This window comes from Thermobia domestica, chromosome 13 (assembly GCF_964235325.1).
Source record: "Thermobia domestica chromosome 13, izTheDome1.hap1.1, whole genome shotgun sequence".
Classification (NCBI taxonomy): domain Eukaryota; kingdom Metazoa; phylum Arthropoda; class Insecta; order Zygentoma; family Lepismatidae; genus Thermobia; species Thermobia domestica.
This window is the reverse complement of record NC_137466.1, coordinates 118,601,700-118,619,512: the sequence shown is the minus strand read 5'-3', so window position 1 is coordinate 118,619,512 and position 17,813 is coordinate 118,601,700. Positions and strand designations below refer to the sequence as shown.

The 17,813-nt window shown below is 31.8% G+C and overlaps 1 protein-coding gene across 4 annotated transcripts in view; it reads right to left on the bottom strand.

The window, feature by feature from the left end:
• Nucleotides 1-803: 803 nt before the first annotated feature.
• The window catches only part of PIP5K59B (Phosphatidylinositol 4-phosphate 5-kinase 59B), a 296,829-nt gene continuing 279,819 nt past the window's right edge, over nucleotides 804-17,813 (bottom strand). For all 4 annotated transcript variants that reach the window (XR_014128028.1, XR_014128029.1, XM_081736326.1 and 1 more), the window contains one exon: nucleotides 804-12,812. Coding sequence is in view for 2 of the 4 variants with exons in the window: in XM_081736326.1 (XP_081592452.1) it covers nucleotides 12,801-12,812 (12 nt within the window). In the remaining 2 variants the exon portion in view is untranslated. The remainder of the gene's footprint in view (nucleotides 12,813-17,813) is intronic.

The following is a 17,813-nucleotide window of genomic DNA, read 5'->3' as shown; positions in this document are numbered from 1 at the left end:
CAACTACCACGTTCGGGACCAGTAAAGGCAGCCATCTTTCCTGTAACTGCCGCTAGCGCTTGCGGTGACTTGTTTCTGAACTAATGTACTACATGAGACAAAAATTGACGTTTTTTGCTACAAAATCACATAAAAAACATGTCTGTAAAATAAACGAATAAATCGATATGAATTTTCAAAGTTGTAAAGTTCGTTTTGGTATACCCTATATAATATACTGCTATATACAATACATTCAGCGGTATTTTGAACATTCTACACTGAAGAAATTACTAAGGCGAATTTTGTCTTCTCAAGTTCTGCTCAGGTAAGATTTTAGCTTGCGAAGTTTTGGCCAACTGAGATCGTGGGCCTCGAGGTTTTGTATTCAAACCCGATAAAATGTAATTCATTTATATTCCGTGGTCACTAACAAAAATGTACATTTTAACCTGGGCTGGACCGCTTGCAAGCAGGGACTTCAGTGTACGCTTTTATGTTTTGACAACTTTTTAATTAAGTCTGATGATAGAGTTATTTAAGCTTGTAAATAAGTACACAACGGAAATATAATATAGTACTGTACAATTTCGTCAAATATAGGTTTCGTTGTATATAAATAATGAAATTAGATTTTCTTATATAGTGAAATATTTTTTTATTTTATTACTGGTTTACCTATTATCACAGATTCCATAGTTCCACATACAAACTCTTTGTAATATTGGCTAGATCGAACAACATTTATATCTATGCATACCACATGGGAAATACAATAACGAAAAAAAAATATATATGTATATGAAAAATGTACATTCGCAAACAACATACAAAAGAATCTTTATTATATACAACCAAAACAAACACAAATGCATTTTCATTTCCAATGTATGTTCATTCATACAAAATACACACACATACACATCACGACCAAATTTTATTAGCATTCTACTTTAATATTCCTAGAGTATATAAAATACAGTTTTACTTTTAGTTATTTTCTGACTTCTGTTTTAGAAAACATCCTTTTGTTAACGACACTACACAAAATCACACTAATTCAAATTTTCTTTTATGTCATGAAAAATTAGAAGTTACAATACGGTAATGCATCATTTTAACGTAACATTCGTTTTTTTTTCTTTTTGTTATAATCAGAATACTATTATTTTTAACATACTAACATTTTTCCACATGATGAATATCACTGAATAAAATGCGTTATTTTCTCTTGTTTTATCGAGCACTGTTCTTATTTGAAGTTTTGAGGCTATTTGATTTTTCTATCGCGTAAGCATGAACATGTCAACTGTTATAAAACAAAAGAGAAAAAAATAGTTCTTTGAACAATACGTTCCATTACCCACAGCTTGAGTTTTCGGTGTCGAAATAAGTGTTACTTGTGATTTTTCAGGTCACGTATCAAGAAAGTCGAGCTTGTTAAGATCAACGGATAATTTGTTAAGTCGCGGTGCTCTCACAGAGCGTATACGAGGTACGTAAATTAACTATTTCCACTTACTATATTACTGCCTACAATCATACTTCATGATAGCTATCTGATGGTATAGGAGCACGCTTCTTTTATGGTAGTTTGCCTACTAATTAAACTTTTTAAATGTGACTTAAATACTCGTTTAATTTAAAGAAAGACAAGCTGCCATAAAGCTATGATTATAGTTTTCCGTTATTCGATAATCAACATGCTTGCAACGAGTGAAGATACTGCAAGCAAGACCTCATATAACCTATTTTGTGCTAATTTTTCATTATATAACCATGAACTGCCTGATGGTAATGTAATTTAAATCTTTTTGTTAAAGTATAATATTTTTAATAATTAAATTCAATATTATGTAAAATATTAGCTTTCAGTAAGTTTTAATTTTGATTTTTTCCTGTAGCCTGTTCCAAATCATCTTTAAATAGCATGCTGTAAGAAGACATTTTTATTACGTAAGAAAAGTTAACCAATGAAAAATGTTATTTTGAAAAACTACTGAGATTACGGGGACGTATGCCTTTAGTCTGGAAAGAAAGTAATACTTTTACTTATACTAAGAAACAATTAGACGTACTGTGCGCTAGACAACTTCTGCTACCCGGACAAGGAATACGATTCTCAACACGACTTCGTACCATAGTGCACCGTGGTTCCGCATCGGCCGTACTACAGGTCCACAATCTTATGTGTAGGTTGCCGTTTTAACATTGGAGCAGAGATGTGTTTAGCATGGTGTCGTATCCACTAAAAGGCATAAACCGATTAGTAACATCGATTCATGTTCAGTAATGAATCTCGCTTTTGCATTACCACTGACCACTGTAGTGTGTGAATATTGTAGTGCCACAGGGAAAAGAGAGGAGAGGATACATAGTGACATGGTGAGGAACGTCATTGTGTATAAGGTTACTTCCGATAGTGTTTGAGGTACCCACTCATACGTGCCCGAATGTGTTATCCCGCTTGCGATAGTCTTCCAGGAATTACACAATGCCTAGCCTGCCTGCGTTATGCTGAAATAAAATTTGAGGCCAGCAAGATCACTCGATCTATATCCGATGAAAATGTGTGGGATCTGCTTAGACATCAATTCCAACCTGTAGATTTCTCGGGACAGTTCCTACACGTGTGGGACGATCTGACTGAAAAAAGCATACAACGGCTGTATGGCTTTACATATTTTACTGAAAAGAGACTAGCAGGATGTCTGTACTTGTTAGTTTGGTAGTAACCATTGCTATATGTCCACATGATCTTTCAATATTTTCAGTTTATTTTACTTCAATCAATTCTTCTGGGTGCTTAACATTTTTATTTAGTCCTTATTTTGTCAGTAGGAAGTGTATATTAGGAATAATTACTGGCAAAGAGAATAGACATAATATAAATTTCCAATCTTCGCTTGTACAGCGGTTACTTAAGTTAACTGAGCTACCATACACACGATTATTTTTCTATTTCGGCACTTTACTCGTCAAACTCCTACACATCGGCTATATACTAACAATTTGCAGAAGTAATTCAACTATAGGATATATTTCAGGTGAGAAATTACTTAATTAGTACCAGTAGGCACAGAACGACAATGCCATATTATATATATAAATATATATATATATGGCTACAACAGAGCAGAGCACATCATTAAGCATACATTGGAAAACAATAAAGCATAATGCTCTCTTTATCAATGACAATGACTCGATAAAACACTTCCATAGTTACATATAAATACGACATTCAGAAACGTGTCAATGTAACTCACCAAAGTATAAACTTCGAAGATTTTTGATAGGAAACATATGGTTGGTTGATTTAGAGTTCATTGTCCACTTTCAGGATCGACGCTATATGAGACACCGACCTATAGTTTCACATGGGATCTGAACCACAGCAACGGAAACTGAATCCGGTCTCCTGTGCGTATGCTAACCATACAACGACAAAGGAGCTCTGGAAGAAAGGAAACTGAAAAACCTCCTGAAAGAAGTACACAAATATTTTCGAACATGCCTGCGTATAATCCAAACTACGCATACACGTATGTTTCTCTCGTAAAATAACTATAACATTTTCATCTATCTCTTTGCATTAATATTCTGGCTACGGATGATAATTTGTGTTATTACGGATAACATTGGAAACTCATTAACGTAATTTACTAAACCACAAATCCAACATTTTTTTTTTTTTTTTTTTTAAATTATATTGATCAATCGTAATATCAAAAGTTCAATATGTAGTAGAGGAATACATGACGAAGTTTAGAACAGCATAAATATACCTGCATTTCTTGATACGAATACTTCTACTAGTAGTAACACATATCTTCGCAACACAAACCATTTACAAAACTGCAAGATTCATATGTATGCAATATCAAAATCTGATTCGAAAGGTTAACTGTATTTAACGTTCTTAGAAGTTTTAAGACATTATATCATGTGAACATTCTTGGATAAATATGAATCAACACTATGTATCTTGTTTTGTTCACCTTTTATTTTTAGGTATCAAGTATTTTCAAAATGTGCAGATCTAAATCTATCAGATTAAAAAAAAAAAAAGTTTTTTTTTTTTCATTTTTATTTTAGTTTCCATGATAACGTAATTGTTATCTCATAATTTATACCATTTAGTTAAGACAGTCTAAAAACATTCCCTGGCACAAGAAAAAATAAATTTGCATGACAAAGAAAACGTTTATAGGGAAGTTACAAGATCGCTGTTATTCGAACTATCCACATTGGAAATTAATCAGACATGTGTTGGGCTGTGAAAAAAATGTATAATTAATTGTCAATAGTAGTTTTTCTTTGGTAATCCTCCCTGCAATGGAAATTATTATGGAATCATATAGGATAAGACATTGTCCCGAGTGTTTTCCATATCTCTGATCTGAAGATCGAAGTCAATTATGCACATGTTACTCTACTCTTCTTATCGTCATCTGTAAGCAATGCCACTTATCTTGCAAGCAGATTTCCCGTGCTTAAGTCAGTACTTAACTTACTTTCAAATAATCTGAGAGTTCCCCAAAAGAACAAATGTTCAGACAAGCACTGCCCAAATGCAAACTTTTCGTGCAGTCTATTATTCGAGTCTTCCAGCGCTATTAAAAGCTTCAATTTTCCCAAGGTTACAATGGACAACATACGACCAAACTGTCTGAATCATATGAAGACTCGGATTAACATGTGTTCCGCTTAAGTTCAATCCAAGCAAATATTTGTCCAAGATACGAACGAATCTTTTCACGCCCAGACGAGTTTTGTCCGGATCCTAATACTTGGAAGACACATAACTTACAATGAATCGTTATTGAGTTGAGTTGATTTTGAGTTTAACGTCCCTTTCAGCAGCGAGGCTATATGAGACTGAATCTACTGATTAACATGGAATTCGAACCACATGAGCTCCCGCCGGAAATGGAACCCGGGTCTCCTACGCCAAAGGCACGTACACTAACCGCTTATCAGGAAGGAGCTCTGAATCGTTTTTTATCCGAGGATGTTTCCAACTGGATCTGAAGAAACCGACTTCCGACAACATTTTGACATTATACAGAATTGGTCACAAAAATGAACATGCAGTCTATCATACCATACGGATTTAGTTCTATAACTAATTTTTCAGCTATTCTGCCCTTTCACGCACCTCCAGTATGAAGTAAACCATCAGATAAATAGGCTGCCCATTATTGAAAGGAAATCTTCATGCACGAAAATACTATTTCTCTACCTAATAAAACACATAAAACGTGAATTTCTCCTGTGAAGCAAGACGCATACTCTCTAGTGTGTTATAATTATTATTCTTCAATGGAAGCTGTACATTTAATTATACAGTAACAAACATCTAACTCAAAATAGAATTAGTAAGTCCGCGAAGTACAATGGATATAAAGTAGGTGGGTTAAAAACATGGTAACAGATCTTCGAATATTAACCGATATATATACGATTCGTGTATATATCTCTAATATATATATGATTTAAACTAAAGGAAATTTAGTGGATTTTTGAGCTGAATAATGTTCTGACTAGTTAATTGTCTTTTTCTTCCATATTAACAGCAAGAAACCACATTACTATGACTTGATCCACGATTTTCTAGATATATACACATTCACCTACATCTATTGTAGAACAAATTTAGCAGTCACTATCCACTTTATAACAATATTGTCGGAAATATTACAAAATATACTATTTCCTACAGCTGTTAATATCACCGTATCATACCAACAACTTCTATATTTACAAATTTTTATTTGAAAAGTGTAAGAAGTCTATTTACATTAACTCTTTTATACACTGTACAATCTTTTACCTTAAGTTTCAATAATACCTAGAACGTATATTAGTTCAAGAAATGATCTTTTAAGCATGCGAATGTACGACATGTGTTCTTCCGTCCTATGTTATGTATTTGTGAAATTCTTTAAAACAAATGCACCAATTTGAAAAGAACAGTTTCAGGTAACTTACCGCGAAGCACATTCTCACTGTGTCGAAGAAAATTGTATTCAAATTGGTTCATTTGTTTCAGACTTACTGAAGCGAATAGGATGGCGACAATAGAAGATGGTAGAAAACGGCTTCTGAGTTATTTTACAAGTATCAATGTACATCAATATCTTAAGCTTCACATATCCAACTAGAAGTTCACACTGCGCTCTATTACAATATTTGGATGCAACGTCAAATCAACTGTGCGGTCAGTGTTACCTATCCTATTCATCCCTTGAACATATTTTGCACAAAATAGTTATCTCTTATTATCCCAACAAAATTTCTGTGACTTAAAACATTATTAGAGAAACCTTACTTGCCAACAAGATAACAATTTAGTTTACGCAAGATACCGCCAAATTCCGTTTAATATTCATATTTACAATTATTATATGCAATTCTAAAATAAAGCTCAGTTATATCATAACGCAAACCTGAACTTCGAACAGTTTCAAAATCTTGTTAATTTTGTAATAAAATAGATAGGAGTTTACATTCTAACGTACACAATTTCAAATACAAATTAAAACTAAAGATTTCTAATAAACTTTGAGTATGTTTTCCATTAATAATTTCGCTGTAAATTCACAGGATAAAAATAGAATATTACATCTAACATCTTGACTCTGGAACTATTACCTCAATAATTAATATTTTTCTGACCAGAGTATGTACTTATTTATTAAAATTAAAGTAACTTGTACTTAAAACAGTTATTGAAACTCTTACGACTTATTTTAATTTTAATAAGTAAGTACATATTCTGCTAAGAAAAATATTAATTACTTAAATATTGCATCATATAGGATGAACCAAAAACAGTCCTGATTTCGAGATAATTAATCGTTATAGGTAATATCAATAATATGTTTGAAGAATTTTGTTGGAAGTTCAGTTAACTTAAAATATATATTTTTTTCCTTTTCAGAATCGCAAGTTTAGACTTAGGCAGCTAGAGGCAGTAATCTCAAAAATGGAGTTTACCTCACAGAAAAGTTGCCGTATACTAGAACTTGCCAGAACAAGCAGTGTTGTGACTGTGCAATGTGCATTTAAACAAAGTTTGATGTTGATCAACTTACAAATCCACTGTGAAGAAGCATAAAACATTTGTTGAGACAGGATGCATTTGTAATAAAAGGAAAAGGTATTCTGGCTGACTGTTCGTCTCTAAGGATCGTGTGAAAGAAACCTTTGTATGCAGCACAAGGAATCTAGCAGGCAGTTACATGTCTCACAAACAACCGTTAGCAAGAATTTACGCAAATGTTTGAAGTTTCACCCATATCAACTGCTACTGCTCCAAAGGATAAACCCACAAGACAGAGTAAAGTGACGTGAGGTTTGCGAAACTATCCATATTTTAATGGAGGACAAGGAAACCTTTTTGAGGTAGATTATTTTCAGTGTCAAGGCAACCTTCTACTTGAGTGGAAAAATGTATAGGGATAATATTAGGATCTGGGCAAATGAGCATTTGCATGTTACTCTTAATATGGAATGTGACTCACCGGAGGTAAAAGTTTATTGTGGAATACCACAGTGCCGAGTGTTCGATCTGTTCTTCTTTGATGAACAAATAATTATAGGTGAAAGGTACTTAAGAATGCTATGTAACTGGTTAATTCTTTAATTTGTTGCAGACGGAGATAATTACATTCTACAATAAGATGAAGCACTTCCACACTGGCATCAATCTGTAGGCAGCTTTCTGAACGACAATTTGCCAAACCGATGAATAGGACGAGTTGGACCCAAGAATCAGCATTTACAATCAGCAGTGTAGTGGCCCCCCACGATCATTGAACTCAAACGTGTGCAACTTCAACCTTTGGACAGGTTTGTGAAGGGCAAAATCTATGTTCCTCTACTACCCAAAACCCTCAAAGATCTTCAAGAATGCATCAGTGCAGCTGTCAACTGCATCACACCGGACACTCTTCATGATGTGTGGTTAGAGCTCAATGTTTGCCGCGTACCAGGAGCGCACATCGAGTGTTCGTGATTCTAATAAAAATCACCAAATCTTTTTTGAGTTTATGGAAGAAAGAAAGAAAAAAAAAAAAAAAAAAACAGCAGGATAGTTCTTTCGATATTACAGTTATATCCTTTCGAAATCAAGGATTGTTTTTGTACTCACTCTGTATATTCATTACCATTTCTTAAATACACAACATCAATGTTACTCTTTCTATAACAAACCTAAGTTTAAAAGCATTTAGCTGTACTAGTTCTGAAAACTAAGGCCAATCATAAATTAACACTCAATTATCTAATATATATTGGCACTACTGGGTAATAGCGTAACTTTTTTTTTTTTTTTTTTTTTTAATGATGCTGGGTGATACCTACGATTTACATTACTTCGGAGTATTACAGGGACAGGTACTCTTAAATATTTTTTTCCTACCCAGTAAATGAAATACAAAGGTTTTTCTTTCCCCCAAACTTACATACTATCCCCTACCTCGAATTGCTACCAAAAGGATCCTTGAGAGTTGACACTCGAGATTATAGTCTCATCACCGAACACATTTAACTAAGATTATAAACTCTTCATTAGTGGCCTTCGTTGTGCAAACTGAAACATATTTCTATAGGATATATTCTTTCATTTTTTCTTGATTAAACACGAAGAATATATGATTTGATAATCACTAAACAAATCTTCCTGCTGAGTATTGTATTATAATAAATACGGATATTAAAACACGAGGGATGAAAATCGACTGAAGGTAACTGAAATTTAAACATGGGAAAAATAGCGGAGTTGTACACACAACCAACGAGAAAGTATTAGCTTAAGTTGAAAAATACGCAGTTAGTCAACTGAAGCACAAGAAATTATGAAATTATTAAAGAAACTGTCTTGTTAGAAATGTAAATGAAAATAAAAAGAAGACACTGCAATGTGCGGACTGTAATAAAAATAGTAAACTTGAGTTAAAACGAAGAGATTGCAAAGGACTGCAGTATATGGAGGATCTAAATTTATGGGAAGTGATCTACCAGTAGTGGCAGAGTTCTCATGTTTAGGACAATAATGATATGTTTTCATAAAACAGATTTAAAAAAGAAATATTTTGGTTATTACACCCGGACTGTTCTTCTGCTGAAATAATTTCAATTGGACAGAAACGAACTAAAAACCTCCAAGTATTCAACCAGTATTTATACCTATTTATTTTCACTCGAAGTCATGATTTACATAAACAGAATTTCTTACTCGATCACGCATGTTTTAGTATTGTTATACGTACTTCCAGAGACTTCCTAATAACAAAAATAAAATGTAAATCTCACATAAAGATGGGAATCTCTAATATCGCTATTTTCTCTTTTGCTGTTAAATAAAGTAGTATTGCGAAACAAACGTCGTAACTCATTGTACAATAAACATTTCGAAAAAAAAAAAAAAAAAAAAAATTCGAAATTTATTATTAGTACTTCTGAATTACTATTAACAATATAAATCAGAAGTTCTTCAATTATTACGAAGTCACAGGAAATAACACATTTGAAGACATATGATAAACCCATCAAGCCTAAGAATAGTACAAAACCTATCCTCTTGAGGTGATTTAACTCACAATTTAGCAATACCTACATCATACATATATGAATTAAGATACAATTTGACTTCAAATAAATACTAAAATTCTGACTTCGAAGTAGAATTATAAAAATAATTAGCTAATTCTGTATTTGATTATTATTATTATTATTTTTGCAAAACTAGGAATATACAAATTTCTTCTATAACTGCTACAGAAAAATCAGTCTTAAAGAGTTTTAAAATATCTGCTTTCGTTTAACGAGTTGTTCTACTTCAGAGTTGTACAGAATACGCTAAAAATGATTATAGAACCCTAATTGGAAAGAAGACTGATAAGAAAAAGTATTAAATACATGCCGTCTAGAAAATGATATCATGTTACTTGTTTCACCGTTATTTTAATTTTAAATATATATGAGTGAATGGACTGAATATATTGAATCGCATAAAAATAGAACACCAACTATGCCATACTCATTAAATGACACACTGAGAAACAAATACAGAAACAATACAAAAAATAAAGTGTGAAAAGAAGCAAATTAAATTTATATCCACACCATAATTGGATAACAATTTCCAACAAATTTCTCCAAATAATTGACACCTCTTTCAATATTAAATAGATCTTAGTCTGAACACTGTAACGAAGTAACGTTTCAGACAATTTATTTGTATTTCCTGAATCGGGTAAGCTGATGTAATCTGAAAATGATATGACGACAGAAGAAAAATGCAGACGTTTTATTAAATGCCTTTAGGGACATGGGTTTGAAGAAAATTCAGAGAAAATTAAATACATGAAAATTTGCGTGACTGTAATTTTGCAAATTATGGACACGTTAAAATATCAAATAATACTTTCGACAAAGTGAAACTTTCTCAAATAACTACAACATTATCATTAACAGATCAAAACCATATTCACGAAGAAATTAAATGTCGACTCAAAGCAGAGAATTCGTGTTGTTATTCAGTTCAAAATCTTCCGTCTTCGCGAATCCTGTCGGAGAATTTCAAGCTTAAAATATATAGAGCCATAATTATGCCTGTTGTACTATACAGTTGCGAAACAGGGTTGTTTACTTTGAGGGAAGAATGCAGACTCAAAGTACTTATTTGAAAACAAACTCTACGGCAAATATTCGGACCCAAGAGGGAGGGGATCGGGGAACGGCGGAAATTTCTTAACGAGGAACTGAATAATTTATATTGTTTACCTAACATTGTTAGGATCATTAAGTGTACGAAGCTCAGGTGGGAAATTATGTAGTCAGAAAGAATGCAAGTAGAAACTCTTTCAAAATTTTAACTGAAAACCCAACCGGAAAAAGACCACTAGGAAGACCTAGGCGCAGATGGGAGGACAATATTAATATTGATCTCGCAGAAACAGGAATGCAAACTAGAACTGATCCACTTGGCTAAGGACAGAATTCAATGGAGAACTTTTGTAAATGCAGCATTGAACCTCCGGGTTCTATAGGTAATAGAGTTAGTTAGAATAGTATAGGTTTGGCATTACAGTTAAATAAATTTCTATAAAGTACTTAGAACTGTTTGTACCGATGCTTGCTATAACATATTTAAGAATATGTTTCCGTGCATTACTTTAGCAGGATTTAAGGAAGGAGTCAGGCATGTCTAAAATCACTTTTTTTCAATACCTACGATCATATAATAAGTTCAGTACATTTTTACATGACTTATAGAAATATCTCTGCGACTCCTGCTAAAATCCTTATACATATTTGAATCAGCACATTTTATTATTACATTTTGTATATATTTCTTTTACAAAACTATTTACGAGAAACAAAACTTCACATATTTCCATGATGTTTTCTATTCATGATAGTCTGCTTAAAAATTCATTATTTTAATAATGTATCAGATGTACTTGTAAGACGAGATTGGAAAATAAATTCCCTATCTATAAAATCTGATTTTCAAATCATTATGAAAATAAAAATTAGATCAGAAAAAGACTGTTAAATTTAAAAGTGAATTCGAATAGAATTACATACCCAAGTACAAGGAAAACTGTTTTGAAAGCTTTATGTTTTCCAGAACTATATGTATCTGACAAAAATTACTCGAAAGAAATAGTAAAGTTTTCCTGTGTGCCTCTTTCATTCAAGCACAAATGTAATACCTTTTATAATGAAAATATAATTGGAAATGAACGTATGAACATAGACAATGTTAAAATGTTAATTCTGAGAAATGGTTCTTAATAGGACATAAATACGACCAAAAGAAAATGTTTTCCCGTTATTCCATTTTATTATTTCTGTGTTCATTTCTCCTGTAACTGATACTGTCAGTTTCTACGATTCGAATATTTCATAGCCTCGAGGGTGACAAATGATCCCTTCACTGAATTCTGTATGAAGCGAGCTTTCAGTTTGATTTAAAACAAAAGTATAAACGGTTGGGATTTTAATTTTATGAAGCTAATTGCTAAATTTTTGAGAAACATGGTTAGACAATATCATACTTCACTTTCTACACAATTACACTAAAGCTTTCAAGTTATCAATTTGAGCATAGTACATTCATTAATAACATTATTAGCTTATACAAACATACGTGATGATAATACTATACAAACACACAACATGGAGTATGATACGACTTACGACTGTGGATACAAAACGAACTTGACATGTTATATGAGACTTCTAAGTTTACTAACTTACATACCTGCACATTATTTATCAGATCCATACTTTACCCTTGTCATACAAATAACTTAATATATTTATATATATATATATATATATATATATATATATATTTGATAATGGAAATAATAATTAATTGCAACAGTATGTACATACGAATACAAGCACATATTAACAGTGTTATTTATGTGACACTATAGATTAAGTCAATAACTTTCTTTAAAACAAAAGAGTGATGGTGCCATATTGAAATAATAGTAATAATACAAAAATGTTGAAGCACAGCCATGTTCTCTCTTCTGCCCTTTGCCACTTTGTATAGATATATATCGTCGAAAAACGTTGCTTGTAGAAGCTCATCAGCAGAAGTTCATAACAGCATTTGGAACTATAACTTATTTTTTGATAAGTTTTGTTTAAAAGAAAAACTCCGGTGTTCAAGATGCTTTCTTACCTATTATTTTATTTTAACAGAGTGAGCTACACTTGATGACACTTCTCCAGTAGGTTGTAAACTGTAAAACTTGTCACTCATTTTTTGTAACGAGTTCTTACTAAAACTACAGATGGGTCTGAAAAATAAAGTTAGAAGATATGGTTATTTGCAATTCATATCAGGAAGTAAACATTTTAGACAAATAATATGTTACTTCTGGAATTACGTACATTTATAAAATAGTTGTATTTTCGTACATCTTTTCATGAATTATATGTCAGTAATGACAAGAAATTGCTGACGTACTGCTCACCAAAACAATACTTCAAAAAAGCATAATTATTTCGATTATAGCAATTTATATCTACTAGAAATTTATATTGTCAATAATATGTCAAATTTTGTGACATTTCAACTTTTTTTTAAAAAAAAAGAAAAAAACAGCAGAGAAATACTGCCGATTTCACTCAATACTACGAAATCTCTTGTTTTCAAGTGTATATAATGTTGGGGAAATTACTTTCTAACTACAAGATTTAAGTTACAAATCGAAGCAATTCAAAGATATTTAATGTGAAAATCAAAAGACATTAAATATTTTCAAAATGTAGAACTATCAATTCAATTCGTGCTATTTAAGTAACAAGTTAAATATTCATTTTACGCTGTTTTATTTCAGCTTACGTTTTCCAGTTTTGTACATTATTAAGTAATTTACATAAAACTAGCGCGTATTAGAGAAAACTTGAGACTTTGTTATTACAAGATAGAAGCTAAAAGCACTTAATACAAATGAATACTTTTAAGTGTGAACAATACTTCTTTGAATAATGGCAAATACTAATTAATATAAAAGATTTCATCTTCAACTACTTGACCTAATTCATCATATTAACTTAATAGCTGTAGTATATTTGCAAAACATTTTCATTGAAACATTATAACAACGAATTTGATGAAAGTGGAGTAATTTAGAATTTAAGAAATTTATTCCGAAACAACTTATGAAACAGAAAAGTAAAGAATTTATTTTATGTACCTTTAAGAGTTAAATGTAAGAAAATGACAAGCGTGATACACTAAATTTGAATAAACATACATGTGCGTGCATGTATACATGCATATGACCATGTCATGTTACTTTAAAATGAAATTATTATATTTAAATTAATGACTGAATCAACTATTAAATATTATGTATGACGATTAAATTATTGATAGTAATGGTTAAGATTGCTGGTAGTTTAAGGAATTTGATAAATTAATTTTATATTGTACATGCACCATACTTTATACATATATAATCCTTTTTAAATAGGTTTTAGAATATTATTACCACAATTATTAGTACATTATTAAATAATGATAATAAAATCAACATGCAAAGGAAGCCAATCATCATGCACTAAATAGCAACATAAATTGTAGCATAAAATTACAATAAATAAATACTGTAAGTGTTTCTTAGGATGGTAAAGATTCGATATGATAGTCTTCATTATGTCAGTTTATTTATATGTAGCACTTTCTTTCCATTTATATATAAAATAATTTTACTTCAATCTTTTGTATACTTGTTTCTTTAATACTATTTATAGCTAAAATAAATCTCACCATCAGATTGTAACAGTGTATGACCTGGATACTGTTAAAATTGTTTAGTGCTGGCAAATTAAGTTCTTACAGTATCTTTTGTGTACTAGCGTTAAGTGCATAGCTTAGTTCTTGATAATCTATCTTTTATTTTTCTTTTGCTTGTGAAAGCTCAATGCTTTCAGTGTATATTTCTCAATACGAGCACCATGTCAATACTACTCCTTATACTTGTGTTTAGATTTATAGTTTCACATCACACTAACATTTAAAACACGAGTGGCCAACGCATCAATCGCGGTCTACTCGGTCGGCAAGTCAGGAAAAGTCGCTCGTGGAATTTTGTGTTGTTATAATATCTACATGAATCACTGTTACCATTTTATAATTACCTTTTGAGGCTAATGAATAGATACGTAGACGCCAAGTGACTTTTGAAGTGTATAGTAGTCCTCAAACCTAAAAAGGTTGGCCACCTCTAATTTAAACAACACCACTAATTTCTGTACTTATAGCTGAGTTTAGAGGGTAAAGATTGGCCTCACACTAGTATGCCTTAAAAATTATATATATATATATATATATATATATATATATATATATATATATATATATATATATATATGAGAGAGAGGAGCTGTAAAGCTAGGGAAGGAACGAATGCCACTATCAAACCAATGCAATCAAATTTTGTGTGAAATTATGCAAAAGTAGTCATTATTTCTGATAATCAAGAAGAATATAAGGTAAAGGCTTTAAGGAAGCTGGCTGGTATCAAGTAATGAAAACATTTTTAAGGACAGTAATTGAACCAAATTGTGGGCATCCATCAATATCCGTGAATAATGAAAATATTGTGAAAGCGAGGAAGCCACTGAGAAATAAAACCATAAAACCGTTATCGTTTAGTGACTTGTAGTTCAGTTGAATATTAGTATAGCAAAATGTCATAAGCTTATCATTTCGAAACCTGCAAGGAAATGATTCAACGGAAATGAGAACATGCAGGCTACAAAAAAGTTATCTTGAAAATACTCACGAACAGGATTAAAATTATGAGCTATAAATTGTGTATTGAAATGTGAAAACAGTTATTTTGGAAAAGAAACTCAATTCTTCTCAAGTAAATCAGAATGACTTCAATCCATGAACTTACAGAACAGCCTTCGTGAGGCCACTTTATATATGCTGCGCAAATCTTTGAAATTAGCAACTAGCCGTTTCTTTCTAAGGTTTGTCGGAGGGTAGTCAACATCTTTAAAAAAGTCTAATCAAAATTATTGCGTCATTTCCAAAAGCCATTTGAGCACACTATCACAACGGAATTTCAAGTTTTCTGTATGAACATCTTATGTATTTATATATATAATGATACACATTCAGACGTCGAGCTTTTCAAATTGAACATATAAACATATTACAACAACCAGTAGTTTGCAATCACAAAGTCAAACATTACTGACGGCAGTGTAAGTTTATCATTTACAGTATTTGTATTGAAATATATTCACTCAAAATAATGCGATATTAATAACCTGGAAAAATACAACTATCAAATTTCAGGAGGTGATAATTTATATCAAAAAAAAAAAAAAAAAAAATAAAATAAAATAAAATAAAATAAAAAAAATACTGAATACGAAAAAAAAAAAAACTGGTGGAAGTTTCGAAAGTACTTTTTAAAAGCAAGTAGTTTTATACAGGAACTAGTGTATGTTCTATATAAATATTCCAAGTTTACAAATCACACATATAAAATCTCGTGTTAGCGAACCATATGAAAATCCGACAACGGATTTAGGAAGATAAGGTGGATTATGAAAAGGATTTCCGGCGGTTACTCAACTTACTGTTTTAAAACGCGTGTTATAGATACGGTACGGTTTAGGTAGAACGTGTACTAGTTCCTGTACAATTTTTCGAACTGCTCGCGCTACATACTACACTTTTAGACTAAAATAATTCAAAAATTGATTTGTCCCTACATTGTTAACCAAGTGTGCAATCTTAAACTAACAATTGTAAAAGTACTATTCTTGGATCTTTCGTAGTTGACACTAGTATAACATTTTAGAAAACTGCATTAGTAGAGTATAAAATCAAAAATGATTTAAGTGTAGCAAACAAACTTGAGTCCTTAAAAAAATAAATAAATAATATCATTGGAATATCCAATGCATAAACGCTTTGTACCGCAAATGAATACAAACTTATCAATAATTATATTGTACTAGCAGCGTTCACCCCGCTTCGCTGCGGTCACCCCGGAACGCAATAAACTTTGTTACTTAGATAATTTTTACTTTTTCGCTTTCAAGTGATATGATAAAAACCATAGAAGATTGCAGTAAATCTTAACATTATATCGCCTGTCATTTATGTTAACCCGCCCCGCTTCGCTGCGGTCATCCCGGTGCTGGCATATTGTAAAAGTGTCTGTAAAAATAAGCAAATCAATTAAAAAATTTTAAACAGAAGATTCAAGCTATTTTCCGCTGTATATCGCCTGTCATTTATGTTAACCCGCCGAGTGACACGGTCATGCGGGTTGCATATAAATACGTTTATTTTTACCTATGATGAACTAATAACAAAGGATTTGTACGTTATGGACACTTGAATGGTCAATTATCTCAAGACACTGGTAATTAAAAATTAAAGTGATATGATAAAAACCATCTAGGGTCCAAATCCTAATAACCCCCCAAAAATGAAAGAAATTGGTTCAGCCGTATTAGCGTGATGAGCGGACAAAGAATTGTACGTTCTCTTTTATATATATAGATTATTGAAGTTTTGCCTATTATAATCTCAGTAACTTACAAAGGAAATCTGATAAAATATAATATTTCAATCTCATACTAAAACGGGTTTTCATACTATGACCTTCGAATAAAGTGTTCAAGTATTCTGTCCTTCACGAGTTTAGAGAGATTACCTACCAAGAGACGTTGTTCGCATTAAAAAGTAAAATCTTCAAGTGGGTTGTTCAAGTAGAATTTGCTTTGGGAGTTCTCATAAACAGAAGGGACATAAAATAAGGTAACATGTTAATACAGCACACAAGTAATCCTCTTAGTGTCCAACGTGTTCATGAGTAACATCTACATTATATATGGCAATTTAATTATATAAAAGAAGTGAGCTCTAACTGAAAAATACTGAAATTTTCTGTTGCTTATGGCTCCGTACTATCTAGTGAACCAGTTTGCAATCTGACCTGGTAAAATGAATGTAGTGACATGAATTGAGATACCTACAAGAAAACTCAAGAACACGATATGAATACCTGACGGACACATGACTTTGGATCGAACCCAAATTATTCACACAAGTGGTGAGCGCTTTGCCAATAATAAGCCACTGTGTTACCCTTCAAATTGGTGGTACATTGAAAGTTTTGGAGAGTTGAATCGTAACGCCTTTTTCTTGCTGAATTTTAATGGATATTAAAGTTGAACCTTAGCGCGAATATGAATATGTACGACGTTGTAGTGCTGACTTGTCAAATCTAAATGAAATTACAATCCTTATTATAAAAGAG